A 20,737-nucleotide genomic window follows, 5' to 3' on the forward strand; every position below is an offset into this window, starting at 1 on the left:
TTTTTTATTCAAAACCTTTGTTTTACAATTGTCTAAATCTTATTACTTGAGTTATCTAACATGCTTTACTTGCAACCTATTTGATCAACTATTTACTTGTAATGGACTAATTTGTGAATATAAGTTTGGCCGGGACTCACAGTTGTGGACCAAGAGGGGTGCCTAACACCTTCCCCTCGAGGGTACTTCGAGCCCTTACCCTAATCTCTGGTAATGCAAACCCAAGAGTTAATCACTCTAGGTTCCCTAACGCACCATAATCCGTTAGGTGGCGACTCTCCAAATACCCAATTTCCAAAAGGAAATGAGTTATCACCCCTATGAATGTCGAAATCCAGACTTCCCCGTCAAAAGCGGGAAAAAAGGGGGCGACACTTCCCATTTTTGAAATAGTCTATGTACTTATTCCTCCAGTCCCACGTCAAACTTGTTGAATTTATCTCGGCATGAACCTTTTCAATCACTGATCTCGATAACTGAACGGCAGTCCCCGGGACGATGTCGTCTTTTTTGACCGAGGACCCTAGGTTAGCAAGTGCATCGACCTCACTATTTGGTTCCCGAGGGCATGATCCAGCGTCCACTCCTTGAAGCGGTGCAAAGTTACCTGTAGTTTATCCAAGTACCACTGTATTCTATGCTCTCGGGCCTCGAAACTTTTATTTACTTGGTTTACCACCAATAGAGAATCGCACTTGGCCTTGATGACCTCTATTCAAGCTTTTAGCTAGCTCGAGACCTGCAATCATGGCCTCATACTCGGCCTCATTGTTAGTCAATCTAGAAGTTTTAATAGATTGTCTAATGATATCACCCCTGGGTGACTTCAAGACAATGCCAAGCCCGGACCCCTTCACATTCGAGGCACCGTCTGTGAAAAGGGTCCATACCCCCAATGATGTACCCGAACTTACTAGTTCTTTCTCCATTTTGGGTATGAGGGCTGGCGTGAAATCGGCCACGAAGTCAGCTAAGATCTGAGACTTGATGGTCGTTCGGGGTTGATATTTGATATTGTACACGCTAAGTTCGACGGCCCATTTAGCCAATCGGTCCGATAGCTCAGGCTTATGCAAAATATTTCGAAGAGGGTAAGTGGTTAATACACATATAGGATGACACTGAAAGTATGGTTTTAGCTTTCGAGATGCGCTTATTAATGCAAGTGCTAATTTTTCTAAGTGAGGGTACCTTGTTTTGGCATCTCCTAGAGTTCGCCTTACGTAATAAATAGGAAATTGCGTACCTTTCTCTTCTCGAACTAGTACCCCACTTACCGCTATCTCTGACACAGCCAAAATATGGGTAAAGCTTTTCGTCTACCTTCGGGATATGAAGCAAAGGTGGGCTCGACAAGTATCGCTTTAGTTCCTCCAGGGCTCGTTGGCATTCCGGGGTCCATGCAAAGTCCTTTTTCTTTTTGAGCAAGGAAAAAAAATGGTGACTTCGATCTGACGACCTTAAATGAATCGACCCAAAGCAGTTATTCGCCCTGTTAGCCTTTGCACGACCTTCACACTATCCACGATCATGATATCCTCAATAGCCTTGATCTTATCGAGGTTGATTTCGATACCCCGATTGGACACCATCAAGCCGAGGAACTTACCCGAGCCAACTCCGAAGGCACATTTCTCCGGGTTAAGCTTCATGTTGTATTTCCTCAAAATTTCAAATGTTTCTTGCAAATGAACTAAGTGGTCCTCTGCGCGCAGGGGCTTAACCAACATATCATCAATATAGACTTCCATTGTTTTACCTATTTTTTCTTCAAACATTCTGTTAACTAGGCGTTGGTATGTAGCTCCTGCATTTTTAAGCTCGAAGGGCATTACGTTGTAACAATAAATTTCAAACTTAGTAATAAATGAAGTCTTTTCCTGGTCCTTCGGGTTCATCTGAATTTGATTGTATCCGGAGTAGGCATCGAGAAAAGTCAAGGTCTCGTGGCCAGCCGTGGCATCGATCATTTGATTGATGTTTGGAAATGGGAAAGAATCTTTCGGACATGCTTTGTTCAAGTCCTTATAATCTACACACATTGTAAGCTTGTTTCCCTTTTTAGGAACTATAACTACGTTGGCTAGCCACTCGGTACTTTACCTCCCGAATGGATCTTATTTTAAGAAGTTTGGTTACCTCGTCTTTTATGAAGGCATGTTTTACCTCGGACTGAGGCCTTCTCTTTTGCTTTACTGGTTTGAACCTGGGATCGGTGCTCAACCGATGCGTGGTTATTTCCGGTGGAATTCCCGTCATATCTATGTGGGACCAAGCAAAGTAATCCATATTATCAATAAGAAATTGAATGAGTTCTTTCCTGAGTTCGGGGGTCAGTCCCGTTCCCAGGTATACCTTTATCTCGGGCAAGTATTCGATAAGTATGACCTGATCCAGTTCCTCGAGAGTTGACTTGGTTGCATCGGACTCTTCGGGTACGACGAAGGTTCGAGGAGTAAGGAGATCCTCTTCTTCATCTTCGATTACATGTTGTTCCGACTCCATCGAGGCTGGGGGCTGTGATTGCTATTTAGCAGCCTGCTTACCTTTGATGCTCGATTTATCTGCGGTCAAGGGCTCTGGTATCGGCGCTACTTCCTCGATTGCAAATATCTCTTTAGCAGCATGTTGCTCTCCGTAGACTGTTTTCACTCCTTCCTCTGTTGGGAATTTCATCATCTGGTGAAGAGTTGAAGGCACTGCCCTCATATTGTGTATCCACGGTCTCCCGAGGAGTGCATTATACCTCATGTCGCCTTCGATAACATGGAATTTAGTGTCTTGCACGGTCCCGACAACGTTTACTGGCAGGATAATCTCTCCCTTTGTCGTTTCACTTGCCATGTTGAAGCCATTTAGGACCCGGGATGCAGGTACAATCTGATCTTGTAGGCCGAGTTGCTCCACGAACCTCGATCTGGTTATGTTCGCTAAGCTACCTCGATCCACTAAAACACGTTTAACTTGAATTTTATTCAAAAGGATAGAGATTACCAGGGCATCGTTGCGAGGCTAAGATATGCCTTCCGCTTCCTCGTCACAGAATGATAAGACGTCCTCGGGCACATAGCTCTTGGAAAGTAATAACGAAAATAGCTAACCCATTCGAGTTCGTTTTTCTCTTGTGATTGATACTTTGGTGCGCTTGAATACAGGTCGTTGAGGGACATCAACTCCGTCAATGATCATGTGGATTACATGTTGTGGTTCTTCTTGCTCATTTTTCCTTGCATCTCTCTCCCTGAAGTTATTCTTAGCCCGATCACTTAGGAATTCTCGAAGGTGGCCCTCGTTGAACAACCGAGCCACTTCTTCCCTTAGCTGCCTGCAATCTTCTGTTCTATGACCATGTGTGCCATGATACTTGCACATCAAATTCGGGTTCCTTTGAGAAGGGTCGGTCTGTATAGGCCTGGGCCACTTGGTGTCTTTGATTCTTCCAATAGCCGACACAATCCCTGATGCATCTACGTTGATATTGTACTCTGATAATCGAGGTGCCTCTGTGGGATCGGTATGCTTATCGAATCCGCTTTTACTCATGAGTCCCCGAGAACTTTGACCTCGATCGTCTCTCCGATCGTTCCGAGGAGCGTTCCGACCTGAACCGTTGTTCCTTCAATCTGACATACGGTTGATACCGTTCCCTGTTCGATCTTGATTCCCTGTTTGTATCCCTCGGGGGCTTGACCTTGAACCTGTTAGGATGAAACGAACCTGAGGGGGCTGCCAACTGATCGTCCTTGACCCTGTTTTTGATTGGTAATGGTTGTGCACATCCGACCACGTCACAGCTGGATATTCGATCAAGTTCTGCTTTAATTGTCGAGATGCAATCGAGCTCCGTTCGTTCAAACCCTGCATAAAGGCCTGTACTGCCCAGTCGTCGGAGACCAGTGGCAATTCCATTCTTTCTATCTGAAACCTGGACACGAACTCCCTTAACATCTCGTCGTTCCTTTGTTTTATTTTGAAGGCATCCGATTTTCTCGTGGCCACCTTTATGGCCCCTGCATGTGCTTTCACGAAGGCATCTGCTAACATAGCAAACGAGTCAATAGAGTTAGGAGCTAAGTTGTGATACCAAAACATAGCTCCTTTCGATAACCTTTCTCCACACTTTTTTAACAAGACCGATTCGATCTCATCGTCATTCAAATCATTTCCTTTGATCCCGCAAGTGTATGAAGTAATATGTTCGTTGGGTCGGTTGTTCCGTTATACTTGGGTATATCGGGCATGCGAAACTTTTTGGGAACGGGCATCGGAGCCGCACTTTGAGGGAATGGTTTTTGTATGAATTTTTTGGCATCTAATACTTTCGAAACTGGAGGTGCCCCCGGTATCTGGTCTATATGAGAGTTATAAGTCTCCACCTTCTTATAATTGTCTTCAATTTTCTTTTCTCCGGACCCGATCCTCTTAGTGAGCTCTTCGAGCATCTTCATAATCGTGGGGTCAGTCCCCGAGCCGCTTTCATTTGACCTTTCTGGCGTTGGCTCAGCACGTCGATTATTTTCATGTTCAGCTACACTCGGAGTCTTATTTTGACTCTGAAGTTGAGCGATGGCGATTTGCTGAGCCTGCAGCATCTCGAATATCACTTGGAGGCTGACTCCCCCATCTCTTATTCCTGGTGTTCCTTGGTTTCCTGGTCGGGCTTCCCTGCGTACACTCCCTTCGGGGTCTGTGCCTAAGTTGGTGTTTAGAGCAATATGAGAACTAACATCAACTGGTTCCATGTTTGGCACTTCCCCAAGGTTTACCGGTGGTACACCGACCCCTACATCGTTGTTTTCACCAAGACCTGCGTTGTCATGAGCAGGTGCATTTTGTGAGCTAGACATGTTTCAACCTGCGAATCAAAAATTCTTGACAAGAAAAAGTGTAAAAACAACGTGTGTAATAAGAATCAGTAAAGAAACAATCACTATTATATTTAGCCCCACGGTGGGCGCCAAACTGTTTACCTCGAAAATACGAGTATCAATTAAATTTAATTTGTGGTTTTAAAGATATATGATTAGATTCAATACCAATTAATAATCAAGAAATGTAAAGTAGAAATGAAAGAAATAAGTGAATCAAACCAATGTAACTCAACAACAGTGACCTCGAGCTTAGTGACCTTGAGGTGGGTTAAGAGCAATAAGAATAATGAAGCAAGAAAAGTAAAGTAAGAGCAGTAAAGCTAAGAGACAATCCCGATGAACAGTAGGCAAAAAGCAGAGAGTATATTCTTTTCTCAATGATTAGATGATGTTACAAATGATTGGGGTCCCCTTTATACAATAGGGGAATCCTAAATATGGAATATTTCTATTTACAGTAGGGAATATTCCTGATACAGCTGTCTAACCGCCTAGTATGGAATCGTACAATCATATTTCGGGATTTGCGCCATAATCTTGGGGACGTGGCAGGAATCTAGCCCATTCTGTTACAAGTCCATAACGGTACTATTCCGGGGTCGAGCATACTCGACCCCGGCAGATGTTGTGCTCTGTCTTCGAACTCAAATCTGGTCCACCGGGCTCGAACTCGACCTTGCCCGGACTTGGGCCCAGGATGGACCTTCGAGCTTATAAATCGGAGGCCTCTGATTTTAACCGTATACAAGTATATAATCTCAATTTTTGTATTTTAAATAGTTGCGGCCAAATAAGACGACATGTGAAAATATTACGTAGAAAGGTTGTGTACTCCAATTGTGAAGGAGTCTTGACATCCAACCAAAATTTTTATGGCAATAGGTAAAGTCAGAGATACTTGTTATAATTCTAGGATGCGCTTGTATACTTGATAGGAGACTTTATATTAACTTTAACACCAACTCAAGCACATTGCTGTGGCGTTAAACTCCACCATGTTATGTACATATATATAGCGCAAAACAAGCATTAGTTGTGGTTTCACTCCTAAAAATATGATGCATTTAGGATCTCAGTTCAACCTAGAGAGGCTCCTCTTCTAACCAGCTGAACTGTCATTTTTCTTTTTTGGTTTGTTTTCAAATTGAAGTCGTCAATTAATTTAGATAATTATTCACATTAAAAATACAGGGCCTAGTAATTTCAGTCCAGTTTCTGGCCTACCTGTTCCTACTATTCTCAGCTGAAAGTAACACGTGCAGATTTTTGGGGGTTTAAAATAAAGAGATCAGAAATGGTAAAACTCAATTAAATGCCTCCACCTTATTCAATCTTCCAACTTCCACGAGATAATATACGAAAAAATGGAAGCTCCATTACTATTATACCAGGCAAGGAACAACTATGTGGCGATCCAAGTTACGTACTAGGCTTTCACAAGAAGCATCAAGATTTCAATACCTTAATCTCCAAAAGTGCAATTAAAGGTACAATTAGACAACATAAGCTGAAACGGTCGAATTGCTAAATATAGAAGAATAATTTTCTGAAATAGTGATAGCTTTAGATGTTTCTGTACTATGTATAATAATTTTTTGAAACAATGATATCACAAGATGTTTTCTTAACTATGCACATCAATCAAACAATTGAGATCAAATACTCATCCCTCGATCCCCCTTCGGGCCACATAGTTTCACAAGCACACCAGGTGCAATGCAAGAGAGTTAGATGATTGGCGCCATTATATCTGATTACTTTGTTGTAAATTTCCGAAAGAATATGGTCTTCATAAAGTAAAGCAATAGTTCCAAAGTCCAGAACCTCGCTTTACTATAAACGCATGATCGTTGGATTTATTGTAGGATAAGATGATGCTTTAACCTGCAATATAGAGCTGGAGAAGAAATGGGTTCAACTATAAGAAACATGGATACAATCAATAAGAGAAGACATAGACCCTACATTATGACAAATGATAATTAATTATTCAAATCCTTTAGAAAAGATAATTATATCCTGATTTATCTTTTCGGTGATAAAAAGTTTTAAATGGGAGAGGTTATTAGGCGGGACATGGCGCAGATGGAGCTGACTGAGGACATGGCCCTAGACAGGAGGGTGTGGAGGTCAAAGATTATGGTAGAAGGTTCGTAGGTAGTCGAGCGTTTCTCTTTGTCTTACTCAGTTCGCTAGCATTAGTGTTAGTATGATATTTTTTATGCATAGATGGCTATTACTACCTAGAGTTTGACTGCATTCTTGGATTCGATCTTATTTCATCTTGCTGTTATTCCTACTTGTTGCAATTACCTTTTCTTTTTCAGTCGTTCTCTAGCCGAGAGTCTATCGGAAACAGCCTCTCTGTCCTTTCAGTGGTAGGGGTAAGGCTGCGTACATCTTACCCTCCCCAGACCCCACTTGTGGGAAACTACTAGGTTTGTTGTTGTTGTTAATGATTCATCAAATAGTAGATCTTTTGCTTCCTCATTAGCTATCTTGTTAAATTTCGAACCTCTAGTTAAATATTCAAATGTTTCCAGCAGGCTCTGCTGTCCTTTAAAAAGATAATAATATCCTAATTTATTTTTCCTGATAAAAAAAGTATTACATAGAGAGTTTCTTGATTGACCAAATAGATCTTCCGCTTCCTTATTAACTACCTTCTTTTTAAATAAGGTAAAGTTTATTCATCCTTCAAGACAAGCCTTGTTCCTTTCCAGCCATAAGGTCCATAAGATGCACAGTGGGATGGATCTCCATATCTGCTTCAGCCTTTCGGGTACTCTCTGGGATTGCCACTATTTTCGCAATCTCGTTAGGCAACACAACAGATGTTTAAGTATATTTCCCAGCATTATCTAGAAACTCAGCAATGGAGATAATATCTGTTACATACATTGAAGCCCCTTCTCTGCAAGTTATCTTGTGTCAAACAGGCCTTCCCAAACTGCTATCCATCCAAAGCATTTGCTACCTTTATTGGAGCTTTTGTCTTCCAAATCATCCTCCATGGCCAATTGACAGAGATCTATGACTTGACTCCCCCCCTTTTTTTTGGGATTAAGTAATTGTTTCATTGCTGGCATCAAGAAGATGCATAAATTACAAAAGAGTAGCAATTGTTAGCTCCTTAAAAATGACTTGACTTCCTGATCAACGTACTATGTCTACATCGGTGAATCCAGCTTGTTAAGATGAATTTAGACTGATTCTAACTGTTGAAGTAAAAGACAGTAGTCTTCTACCTCCCAATCATTCAAATTTCTTCCAAGTACAATCTGACATCCTGAGTCTATGAAAAATTCAGCAATAGTTCCAGTCTTGTTAATAGAGTAACTCAGCAAAATAGGGAATTTAGACTTCAAGCATTCCTCCCCTACCAATAAAAAGTCCATCTAGAACTTGATTCTCTGTCCGTTTCCAACTTCTAGTTTACTATGATACACTGCCATATGTCCCCTGTTGCATTCATGTGCAAAGAGGGAGGCCTCCACCCTCCCTTATTACCATAAAAATAGCACTCATCAACCTCTTCCAAACTACATCACCTTCCAACATGTATCTCTATAGCCATTTGAAGAGTAGGATCTTATTATATAATCTCAGATTTCTCACACCTAGACCTCCACTTCTTTGCCAGTCAACACCATTTGCCATCAAATTAAATGCATCTTCCTTTATATAGCATTGACATCCCATAGAAATTGATTTCTCATGGAATTCATTTTTTTCTCCACTGTTGCAGGCATAGGGAACAAGGACATCAGGTAGGTTGGCATTCCACGTCTAACACACTATTAATTAGTGTGAGTCTATCCCCCCCCCCCCCCCCAATAGATAAATATTGCTTTTTCCATGGAACTAGCTTATTCGCACATCTATCCTTATTAGCTGTCTTGTTAAATTTCTAACCTCTGTTTAAACATTCACTAGCTGTTTCTACTCAAAACTTCCATGCAGTCAATGAATTTTGCTTAACCTACTTCAACTACCTTTATAGTTCATTTGCCGTATCTAAAGTTTTAAGGATCTCCTCCCTATTTGATCTTAAGAAATTTACCCAGAGAAAGAACAATCGTAAGTCATCTTACGCAATTAAGAGGTAAAGTCATAGCCTCAATTTCTCTGTCATTTTCCTAACACGATACATGCTGTCCAACAACTAGAATACACAAGGTCTTTGACAGTTATCTCATTCTGAGGACCAAAAAAGAAACTTCAACTTTACTCTGAACGGCTAAAATGGCAGAAAAAATAATCAAGAGGCATAAGTAGATCACTGATCAAGATTATCATTTGAACACCATGAAACGTTGTTCTACTCTGGAAAGGAGTAGCAATCTTATAAGTACGTATAATTGCAAAAGAGAAGCCCAGAGGAATAATGCAGACATCACTCAGCAGCGGTTTTAGCATCAAGGAAATATGCGGACAACAGTGGATTATAAAGTTAGGGTTACTTGAACATAGAAATTTTAGTTTTCAGAGAAAGTTATACCAGTCAATTTCAAAAAACAACGAACGCCTTCATACTGCTGAACATCCACGTGATTTGGCTTTTGTTTTAGAATGGTTATTTTGGTAAGAGAATAGGAGAGTTGTCTGTCAAGAACATTCATAGAAAAACTATTTCTTCTAGAATGGTCATTTCAGCTAGGAGCATGTTAGTTAAGATGGTTGATAAAAATTACTAGTAAATTACTAGCAAATCGGCCTTTCAAAAACTTTGAATCACAAATGAAAAGGTAAAATACTTGGGACAGAACAAAGCCACCTCAAACTTAAAAGTTCTATGCAAATCAGACTACAAGATATTTGACAGGGGTGAGATAGTGTATAAGAAGAATTCCCGTTATATTCAAGACATGGTGATAATTTGACATTAGATTTACCAGTATAAGTAAATCAAGTTCAATCATTTCAAGCCCATGGTGATGATGTACTGTTTGACACTGCACAAACAGACTAACACACTCTACTATGCGTGTTTGCATGTGCAAATGCCCCTTTAGAATTTGAATTTCATTTATTCCCATAATCTAAATTTAGATGTAGTTTTCAAAATCAATTAGGAGTAGTCATGCTAAGTATTAGAGTATTATCCTGAAGTGAATGCATGTTCCCGCAGTTATGTGGTCGTATTAGAGGTGATAGACTTTTGCAGCGTTGAAGTAGTTTCTACCATAGACGAATTTAGTAATTGGTATCCAATTTCAAACATTTAAGCATTACCTGGAAATTTGTACATTCAAAGCTGGGAGAGCATGAGAGCAAGCTCATCATCAGAGATCGTAAAATCAACACATGCTCCCAATGAAGAAGCAAGTCTGGCAGCTAATTGATGCTTACACTGAACAAAAAGAGGAATCGAATGTTACTATCTTTTGACGAAGGAACAAAAGACATTGGAGAAAGAGGGTCAGTAGATCTCACTGAAAGCTGTTCCCCTCTGTTTACAATGTCATAGAAGAACGAATAACAAGCACAATAATGTTCCGGAAAGCATAGATATTCCTCCTTCCTCTTTGACTCTCCAACAACCTGAGGAAAAGCATCTAGTCATGTGAACCATGAAAAAAAGTAAAGGACAGCCCGGTGCACTAAGCTCCCGCTACTCGCGGCGTCCGGGGAAGGGCTGGATCACAAGGGTCTATAGCACGCAGTTTTACCCTGCATTTCTGCAAGATGTTGTTTCCACGGCTACCCGTGACCTCCTGGTCACATGGCAGCAACTTTACCAGTTACGCCAACGAACCATGAAAAAAAGTCTAATGCTTTATTCGTAAGATGGCAAGATAGTTAAAATTGATCCAAAAGCTAAAGAGGGGTTGGACCTGACCTGAAAGATGGAACGACCACTGGGTTTGCCCAAGATTCTTTTTACGCCTCTTTGATCAACTATCCTCGTTGCTCGCTCGAAATTTTTCCCAAATAAGAAATGCAATCTACATAAAATAGTACCAGAAATCCTATGAATGAAATTGGAATTCAAAGGAACAAAGACAACATTTAATACTGACATTGAAAGTTGGTCATCGCTCACTGTAGCAACCCCATCACCAATCAAGAACATGAAAAATAGAAACCCCAAAACAAATTAGCATTACTACAGTGTTACCCTTTTTGATATAAGCCCAAAAATAATTAGAGATTGTGAGGTAGTTGGTTCAAGAAAAGACCTGAATGAGTTGATTGGATACCTTCCCACACCTTCTCTGCAACCAATGCACTAGTGCTCATTCTGAAAACCCTAGCAGGGTGCTCAAGGAGCTGTTAGTACTAATAAATTTAGAAATTAAACTAGGAAAGGAACTCGAAAACCAACTACGATATACACTCTGTCTCCCTTTGACGATGAAACAAAGGTTAATTTCACTAACAACTTGTTTGGATGGTTGATACATATCCTTTCATAATGTATAATATTGTATTGTACTGTACTATATTGTATTGTTTGATAAATATAATATTTGGATAGATTATATCGTTTGACCTCTCGAAAAAGTCGAGATCGATACAAACCGTATGAGGTGGCTGAGAGTGAATTCCAACCCCTCGGTCTTGCTAGAAAAGAAGCGGAGTATGATCAGTATACGCCAGAACGAGGGATGAACCTGGCCGAGGGTGACCTGGTACCTCTTGCAAAAATCGACCATAACCGGGTCAAGAGGACCCAATGTGAAGGAATAAGTGTAGACACTTAGAAACCCCTCCACATGGATGGTAATACTCTCTTCGGGAGCAGCGATTTGTACCACGACATCGGCCCCCCAGTTACAGTTTCTCTTCATAGCCTTGAGATGGCTCGCCTTTATCGAGCAGATATATCTCAACACGTGTTCACATCGGCCAAGGACCGACGGAGGGTTCTCAACTTTGAAGTCGGTTTTTAAGACATAAGGGTCGGGAACGTACTCGTGAGGAAGCGGTTCCACCGACGTTTTATCACCGGCCTCCCGGGAAGAAGAGGAAGAAGCTTTCTGCTTTTGTGGGACGGTCTTGGAGGTTTTCGCCATTGATTCAGGTAGAAGGAAGCGGAAAGATATGGAACTTGGTATTTTTGGTACTAACAAAATTGACTCAACGGGTGGTGAAAGAGAAGATATGAAGAGAGTAAGAGACTCAGAAAACTTGGTGAAGGAGAAACTAAAATTTTGATTCAACCAAAGAGCCTGTATTTATAGATTCACGACGACGGTTCGGTGGTGCTAGTGGCCGACCGACCACTGGCAAGCATTAATAGTTTGGGGAACTGTACCGACGGGACGTTTCGGTCACCTCGATCGCTTACGTCACGGGGACATCACTATCGGGGTCTCCAGAAAATCAAGGCTCAAGTCGTTTCTTATCATTTTACTCTAAGAAACGAGGGGACTATCTGTATACGGTAGAAATCGGGGCTACCGAATTTCATTCTTTGGTCGAGATAGGAATGTCACGGCGAAAAACCAGGACATCGAGTCATCCCGAGGTCGACCTCGACTGCGGACAGAAGGAGGCAGACTTCGAGTGGCACCGGCGTGGCTTGATAACTGAAAAGGCGAGATATCCGCAATTGGTTGAGAATTGTGGCGTGACTCTCGGAACGGATCGATCTGCGGCGGCTAATTAGATGTTAATATGATTTCCTACTATAATTAGAAGTGCACCTTATTTAGGACTCCTCCATACTAGGTATGGATATGTTAAATGGGTATTAATTTGATATTTTAGACATATGAAGTCCTAAAGGGATGATTGTGGGTGAAAATAGTTGTTTCAAAATCAAGATGGAAAGTGAGGTGCATAAGATTTGACAAAAATCGACTAAGTTGCAGAAGGTCTGTCTTCCATCAAGTTTTAGTGAAAATGTGTAAGGGATTGGGGAAAATGCAAAGCATGAGAGTTGTAGGCCTTTGAAATAGCTTTCCAACGATATATTATGGAGCCCGAACGGATCTTTGTGCAAAACTTTATGTGCGTTTTTCGGAACAGTTACGCGTATACGCGAACACTTGCGCGAACAAGCCTTCAGGCGCGCGAACTCGCGCGTGGGAGGTCAGTGTTACTGCCGTTGAGCGCGAACTTTCGCGCGAACAAGCCTCCAGGNAGCATCATTGTTCACTGATAAGAATATATACATTCATTACTTTCTTGCATTTCGCTTACTGTTCATCAGAGTTGCTTTATCATTTGCTATTCCTATTATCACACCTCGAGACTACCACAAGTGGAGGTCGAAATTTGGCTAGCATACTGGTTTGATTTATTTTATTCACTAATTTATCTATTTAATTCCTTTTTTACAATTGGTATTGGATTGAATCACATATCCTTAAAACCACAATATAAGTTTAATTGTTACTCGAATTTTAGGGTAAACAAGGGTAAAAAAGACGAACGATATTTCGCTAAGGAATTTCGTACTTTTAGTATAGTACTAATACTAATATTAGGGTACACGCTTTGCGCGCGTACCTCATCTTAATAAATATAAAACTTTAAATTATATGAATATTATTAATTATGTATATTATAGTATGAGATATATTAAACAAACTAATATTGATAATAGTTATTATATAATATTTACCTGAAATTTCTTGTTCATGTGTATTATGCTTTTATTGATTTACATGGTTGTACTTGATTCAATATACTTATTCATCCTCCCAATGCAACTTCACATTTGTCTATATAAGGAAAAAAATATAATTATTTAATGAAATTAGTAACGATAAACAATCTTTCAAAAAATGTGTGCAGTAATTCTTCTCTGTATCTATATTTGAGATAAATTCAGAGAACTTCCTCAAGTTTCGCGTGGTAACACTAACAATCCTTGTGGTTTATGATATTACAGCTTACCTCCCTTATTTTAATTTTTTTGTAATATATTTATTATTAATATAGAATATTATGATATGACAATTTACCCTTACTAATATTAAACTCTTTTTTTTGACAATATAAATAAATCTAATATTTCATACGTTAATACACCATTCTGCAAACTTCTCTAGAAATTCCATCTTCAACTCCTCTCCCTCTGGGTATAAAGTGTTTTGTCTTTTTTCCAATTTCTAATGGTGAAGATAATTAGGAGTCCGGAACCAAAGTAATAATATTTGAAACTCAAGCGACTAAAATAATTGTTAAAAAAGGGTGAACAATTTTATATATAGCGCATGCAATACATACACTATTAACGTCTAACTCTAGTCATTCCCACCCTTCAAAGAACACCAAATCTATTAAGTGTATAGTGCGTGAAATACATGCGCTATAAGTTAACGGGGTAATTGACCCCGTTAACATATAGCACATGTATTTCATGCGCTATATATAAAATTGTTCACCCTTTTCTTAACATCTATTTTGGTCGCTTGAGTTCAAAATATTGTCATATTGCACAAAGTTATAATTAATTTATTTTTAGAATAATTATATTATAATCCTAAATATTAGAAAAATAAATTATTTGTGCAATATGAAATCCGTTTCTTAAAGAGAAAGGGATAATATTAGAATATGCTTAAAAATTTATACAAAATTTTTAAGCTAACAAAGAAGATCTCTTCCTCTACGAATCCAACAATCTCCAACACATAATTTGATACTTATAAGTTCAAAACTTTCGTTAGTTCTTCTTTTCAAATCATATGAAAGAAAGCATATTGCTTTAGCAATTGGACAAATATAAGATAAAAGGCGGTGATAGAATTAATTTTTATCTGTACAATATTCTTCGAATCCTTTGCTGATGTTTTATCATCAAGAAAAATTTAATAAATCAAGTGCTTCTCATAGGACTTGGCATGACTACAAGAAGAGCGAAGAAACGTTCATACAAACTATATCTCATAACAATAAACTTGAATTATATCAAGAACGATAGAACATGAAATGTAGGTGACTATTGAATATTTGACTGTTAATTAGAACAATATAACTAAGAAATTAAATAGTAACACTCAATATTCAGCATTCTTAACCCGAAAGAAAAATATGACCATAAAATAGAGTTTGATTTTCTTAGATAATAGATCATAGCATAACTTGAAGAAATACATGCGATGAGATTTTTGAACCCAATCAATATTAATATATATAACTTGAAGTTATAACATAAACCCAAGTTATAGCTTTTTTTGAAGTTAAAGTATAACTTGAAGTTACACAGAACCTCATCGCATGCCAGCATCTACGTCTAGCTTAATAAAATAATAATTAACAACAACACTTTTCTAATATATTCAATATTAATTATATCATACAAGTAGTTCATTCTTGGAATACATGAAATATTGTTTAACCAAGAAACTGAATATTTGGTTAAAGCTAGAATTTAAGAGAGAAATCAGGTTACTGATAATCAAGAAATGAGAGACTTTGGGAACAACAATAAAGCAATGAATAAGTATATATTTCAGTATAATCTCAATGATATTTTCGTGTCCTACAGATGTTGTGACTTTCTCCTTTTATAGTTAATTCTAAGAGAAAGTGTAATGCCTTTGTCTTAATGAGGCAATTACGAACAATAAATGACATTAAAAGAAACGTTACTCAATCATTCCTATTAAATACAAATTCTCTAACGTATTTGGCATTTAATGCTGAATTTGGACTCTTTTTCGCTATCAGATTCATGTCTTCAATTCCTTCTGATCTTCGAGCTTTAAATGACTCGAACAGGTACGAGTCTCGTTTCATTTGAATAATAGCTCGTGCCTTTAAGTATCTTCTCTCCCGCATCTGTTGTTGCTCGTGCCTTCTAACTGATTACCACGCTTTGACTATTTGACCGATCCACGTGTCATGATACGTCATCTTCAATATTTAAATTCAGTTTTTTCCCAATACAGATAGTCCCCCCACTTTCCATTTATTTATCAATTAAATATTTGGGAAGTGGATCTTCATTAAAAAGGGAATTTTTGCCATAATCAATGCTATGACAGTACTAACGCTTCAGTTGTCTTTTCTATTTAATGCATTGCATACGTGTCACCTTCTCATTAGCTCTGCAATTCTGCAGCCTTTTTTCAAGGCTTCTTCAACCCCACTATTCACGAAGTGATAGTTGCCTTTATTATAGGCTTTCCATCATTACACTTCTTAGTCTTTGACGGTTGCTTTTATATATAAACTTAACCCTTCTTCCATAAATTTTTACCAAATATTTCACTATTTACTCCTATTCACTTCTTCCTCTGTTCACATCTTTCTCTGTTCACATATTTCTACCATGTCATCTTCAAATCCCAACCCTAGGAGAGTCCCAATTCTTGATAGTTTCCCCAATGCTCCTGTGAGACACAGAAGAGGTAGAGGAGGTAGGCTTCGTGGCCTAGGATCCATTCGTGGTGGTATCTCTGGTTCCATCACTCCTTCTTCTAGCTCTGGCACTATTTCTAGAGGTTCTTTCACTAACAGATCTTCTTCTAAAGGCAAAGAATCTTCTGAGTCTATTCAAGAACCTTTGGTCGAAGAAATAGTGCCAACCGACTTATCTTTCGTGCATGATAAAGAATCCCTTCGTGACCAAGTAATTAAGTTAGAGAGAGCTGACACCTATCCTTCTTTAATTACTGAACCCTTGATTTCCACTGTTCGAAAAGATTGTCGTTGGAGAGATGACCTTCATATAGTTATTCCTAACCCAAACCAGAGAATATCTTCTTATAGGATTGGTTTTTCCTCTGTTTATACTTATCCCTTTACTTTGGGATTTATTCCTGCTATCGACTCAGTCATACTTGATTTCTGTCGTTTTTTCAAAATTTGTTTGGCTCAAGTTGGCCCTCTCGTATGGAGAGCAGTAGCTTGTTTAAGGTATGTATCGGTAAAGGCTGATGTTGACTTTACCTTCTCCCATCTAATTCATCTTTACCACCCCAAGCTGTTCCGCAATGGTGTTTTTACCCTAACTGCAAGAAGTAAAAGGGTTTTGGTAAGCCCTGAAGATGATAAAGATCGAGGCTGGTACACCCGTTACGTTGCGGTACCCACAGTTGGTTTGGTGGGTGAATCAAATATTCCTTTTCCTGAGAAATGGAACCTTGCACGTAAGTATTTCTTCCTTACCGTATCTGTTTCTTTTTTTATTTCAACTCCTTTTCTAATTTCATTCTTTTTTGCTTTTTTGTAGCAACCATGGGAGATGTGGAACCCGTTCCTAATTTCCGTGGTTGGGTAGATGCTATTTTGAAAGCCGTGCCTATGGAGGCACGAACCTGGAAATCTATTTCCAACAAACATGGTTGGAAAGTAAAAACTCACGATATGCGTCCCTTATTATTTCCAGTATGTTAAATTCTTTCCCCTCTTTTAACTTTTTATCCTTCTTTTTGTCAGGATTTGCTATTCGAGGAATGTCAGCTGAAGTAGCTATTGCCCTTCGAGCCTCTTTTGGTACTCCTCTTTCTTTGGAGAGAGCACAAGCTACGCTGTCAAAGAGGAAAGTTGTTGAAGAGGATTCTGAGGATGATGAAGATGAAGACACCTCTTTGATAGTTAGACCTAGAGCCAGGAGACGCATCGTTTCCGAATATGAAGCTGAAATTTCTCCTGCCCGTGCCTCCTCTCCTGTTAATATTGTTTCCGATGATGAAACCATTCCAAGGGACACCATTGAATCCACTCAACGTCTCTTCGTTGACGGTTTCGAAAGTGGTGAAATAGGTTCGGTTTTAGATGAAGTTCCTCTTTCCTCCTCCATTCCTATTCCTTCTATTCTTCCTTTGGTTTCAAGTGCTTCTTTGCCCATTTTATCTGTTCCTGCTTCTTTGCCAATTTCTTCTCCCTTACCTGCTTCGACTCCTTCGACTCCTGTTATTTTCACCTCTTCCACTGTTCCTCCTTCTATAGCTCCCCGTTCCTCTGTTCAGCATGCAGATGAGGGTTCCAGTAGCAGAAGTTTGGCTATGAGGAGTGTAACACTTGAGGTTCCTGCTAATAACAGTCTTTTAAGGAAGTCTGGTGGAGCAGATGTCTGGCTTGAGCCTTTAATTGGAGACATTGAGAAGAAGAAGATGGATAGTCACAGTTGCTTAACTTTGATGAATGACATAGTTCATTCTACATTGAAGGTATTCTTCCTTTACTTTCTAATAAGTTTTTTTTTATCTCTAGATTCTTATTTTCATGAGTTGTCTTTGTAGGCCAACCTTATTGGCACGGAATTGATGGGAAGAATTTCCCTTTTAGAAAAGAAGGCCCGTGAGTCTAATAAGACTATTCTCGAGGCTGAGAGGGTAGCTAAGGAAGCCCAACTGGAAGCAACTAATTGGAAGGAACAGTTTAAAAATGCTCAAGAAACGATAAAAGAATTGCAAGAAAGCAACCGTAACCTGGAGCAGCAAAAGCGGACTCTGACTTCTGAATTAGCGAGAGCCAAGGCTTCTTTTAGTAAAGCTGAGAAGGATAAGGAGCGCCTTGAGTGTTCTTTTTCGGAGCAAGTATCAAAGTCAAGTGAAGAAATCAGAGAACTTAAGGCACTCTTGAACAAGAAAGAAGAGTATGCTGGAGAGTTAGTACAAAACTTGACTCAAGCTCAAGCTAATTTGAAAATCTCCTCTGATAAGGTTCGTGCCTTAGAGAGTTCTCATGCCTCCCTTGAAGCTACCCTTGATTCCACTTTAGCTGAAAATCAAGTGTTAAAGAATGATCTTGCTATTTGGGAAAGGGATTATGAACTTCTTGAGGAGAAATTTAACATAGAGGTGAGTTGGGCTTTTCTAAACTCTCGTCGTGATGCTTTAACTGAGGCCAGTCAAGAAAACTTTGATTTAGAATCGGAATTGGCCAAGGTTTTGAAAACCATTGAGATGACCCAACAACCACTTGACTTTCCTTCTCCGGCAGATGAAGCTCCCGTGGCTGAAGAACTTTTAAATGAAGAAGCCGCTGCTGTGGCAGTTGAAGTTGAAAATGCTGCAGTTCCAGCTCCCGAGGGTGAAACTTCTATGATTCAGTCTGAGGAAGCTGAAGCTTCCATGACTCTTGCTCCCCTCGATGAATATAACACTTCAATCCCAGCTGAAACCGCTCCTGTTGCTGTTTCTTCAGAAGTTACCGTTCCTGAAAGTGAAGCAGATATCACAATTTCTGATGTTCCAGCCCCTCAGTGACCAGTTTATGTTTTCAAACTTTATTTTTATTGCTTTGTTAATTGGTCGGTTTATCCCTTGGTCAGTTTTTAAGGGATTTTTTTTGGAAAAAGTCCCCAGTTATCATAATGGGGCACTTGTATAAACTTTTTTTTTGTTGACTAAGTTTTTACTTAGTCTTTTTAACTATATCAAGAAGTTTTTTAGTACTTCAATATGTTCTATTCTTGCCTTTTTCTTATCTATTTAGGACTTATAGAATAGTTTAGCATTTTTAAACTTTGAAAATGCTTTATGATTCTTCTCATGACTTATTAACATGAGGCTTATAAAAGAGGGCCCTTTTATATATTACGACACTTAATGAAGAAGACGTCTCAACTTCATAATGGTGTTACAATACGATGAAAGAAATAGGAACATACATGTTTTGTGGAATAACTTTGACAAGTTTTTGAATATTACATGTATTAAAATACATCTATAACTTTCTCGTAACTATTTTTCTTGTAACAGATTTTTACAAAATAAATATAATTCAAACGAGGTTTTTCCTTATAACCCGTTTCAGTATATAGTCATGACCCTATCTTCATGTATTAGGAAGGGTTTGAGAGATGACTCCATTGTTCTCATGAGTTTGAGAGGTGACTTCATTGTTCTCATGAGTTTGAACACTATGATTAATGTTTTGTATCTTCATTTGTTTTGATGGGAAAGAACACAATGATGAATGCTGAGGTTCCGTAACTTCTGCTCGACACTTGTCTCTTTGTTTTTTGATTTTTGTTTACATATCTGTTTTCCCGCACGTATCTGTGTACAATATGTAGTCCCCCAAGTGTTTGAGTGGGGAAGTATGAATCCTCGAGCACTTGTTTGTTTCTCTCAATTTGGTCCTTTTCCTGAAACAGAAAAACATACGGGACTCCGAGATGCGATTAGAGATGAAGACTGCCTAACTCCTAACTCGTGTGTATTTCCATCAGAATAATTGTAACCCTGGGATGAGAATTTTAGAATATTCCATTTTGCCGTGCAGGTCGTGACTCATCATTTGGCACGGGTAAGGGTTTTTGCCTAGCATCTAAAATCGTTAGTAAAATTTTAACAATTCAAAGAAAATTTTTAGCATAGCGATACCTGACCATGGGTACTTTCTCAAAAGTAATATCTCTTTAGGTGGACAGCATTCCAATGTGAGGGTAGAATTTTCCCATCCATTGTCTCTAACTCATATGCTCCTTTTCCCGCAATATCACAAACTCTGAAGGGTCCTTCCCATGTTGGACTTAGCTTTCCTGAATTAGCGGCCTTTGTAGATTGGAACACCTTTTTAAGCACGAAGTCCCCAATTTTAAAAAATCTGAGGCGTGCTTTCCTGTTGTAATACCGTTCAATTACTTGCTTTTGTGCTGCCATCCTTATTAATGCGGCTTCTCTTCTTCCTTCGAGCAAATCAAGGTTCACCCGCATATCTTCATCATTTGATTCTTCCGTTGCTTGAGCATATCGTGTGCTCGGTTCTCCTATTTCAACTAGGATTAAGGCCTCCGCACCATAAACCATTGAAAATGGTGTTTCTCCCGTGCTTGTTTTTGTCGTTGTACGATAAGCCCATAATACTCCAGGTAATACCTCAGGCCAATTACCTTTTGAATCTTGTAACCTTTTCTTCAAGTTGTTGATAATGACCTTGTTTGTGGATTCCGCTTGTCCATTACCCACTGGATGGTATGGCGTAGATGTTATCCTTTTAATTTGCCAACT

General features: G+C 39.2%; 1 protein-coding gene across 1 annotated transcript; it reads right to left on the bottom strand.

Annotated features, from left to right (window-relative positions):
* LOC109225281 (zinc finger SWIM domain-containing protein 7) lies at window positions 6,314–11,242 on the bottom strand. The gene is made up of 6 exons (XM_019389894.1): window positions 11,054–11,242; window positions 10,895–10,916; window positions 10,714–10,819; window positions 10,308–10,415; window positions 10,107–10,224; window positions 6,314–6,768 (listed from the first exon to the last, which is right to left on the bottom strand). Exons 1-5 carry the CDS (start codon window positions 11,112–11,114, stop codon window positions 10,123–10,125), a joined length of 399 nt encoding a protein of 132 aa, XP_019245439.1. The 5' UTR covers window positions 11,115–11,242; the 3' UTR covers window positions 6,314–6,768; window positions 10,107–10,122.

The sequence above is a fragment of the Nicotiana attenuata genome, chromosome 5 (genome assembly GCF_001879085.1).
Source record: "Nicotiana attenuata strain UT chromosome 5, NIATTr2, whole genome shotgun sequence".
Taxonomy (NCBI): Eukaryota; Viridiplantae; Streptophyta; class Magnoliopsida; order Solanales; family Solanaceae; genus Nicotiana; species Nicotiana attenuata.

Excerpts from the sequence above, each read along its gene's own strand:
- LOC109225281 (XM_019389894.1), bottom strand. The coding sequence starts at position 11,114 with ATGAGCACTAGTGCATTGGTTGCAGAGAAGGTGTGGGAAGGTATCCAA. Across the intron at positions 10,917-11,053 it reads TATCCAATCAACTCATTCAG|TGAGCGATGACCAACTTTCA; the intron begins GTCTTTTCTTGA and ends GGGTTGCTACAG. Across the intron at positions 10,225-10,307 it reads ACAGAGGGGAACAGCTTTCA|TGTAAGCATCAATTAGCTGC; the intron begins GTGAGATCTACT and ends CTTTTTGTTCAG.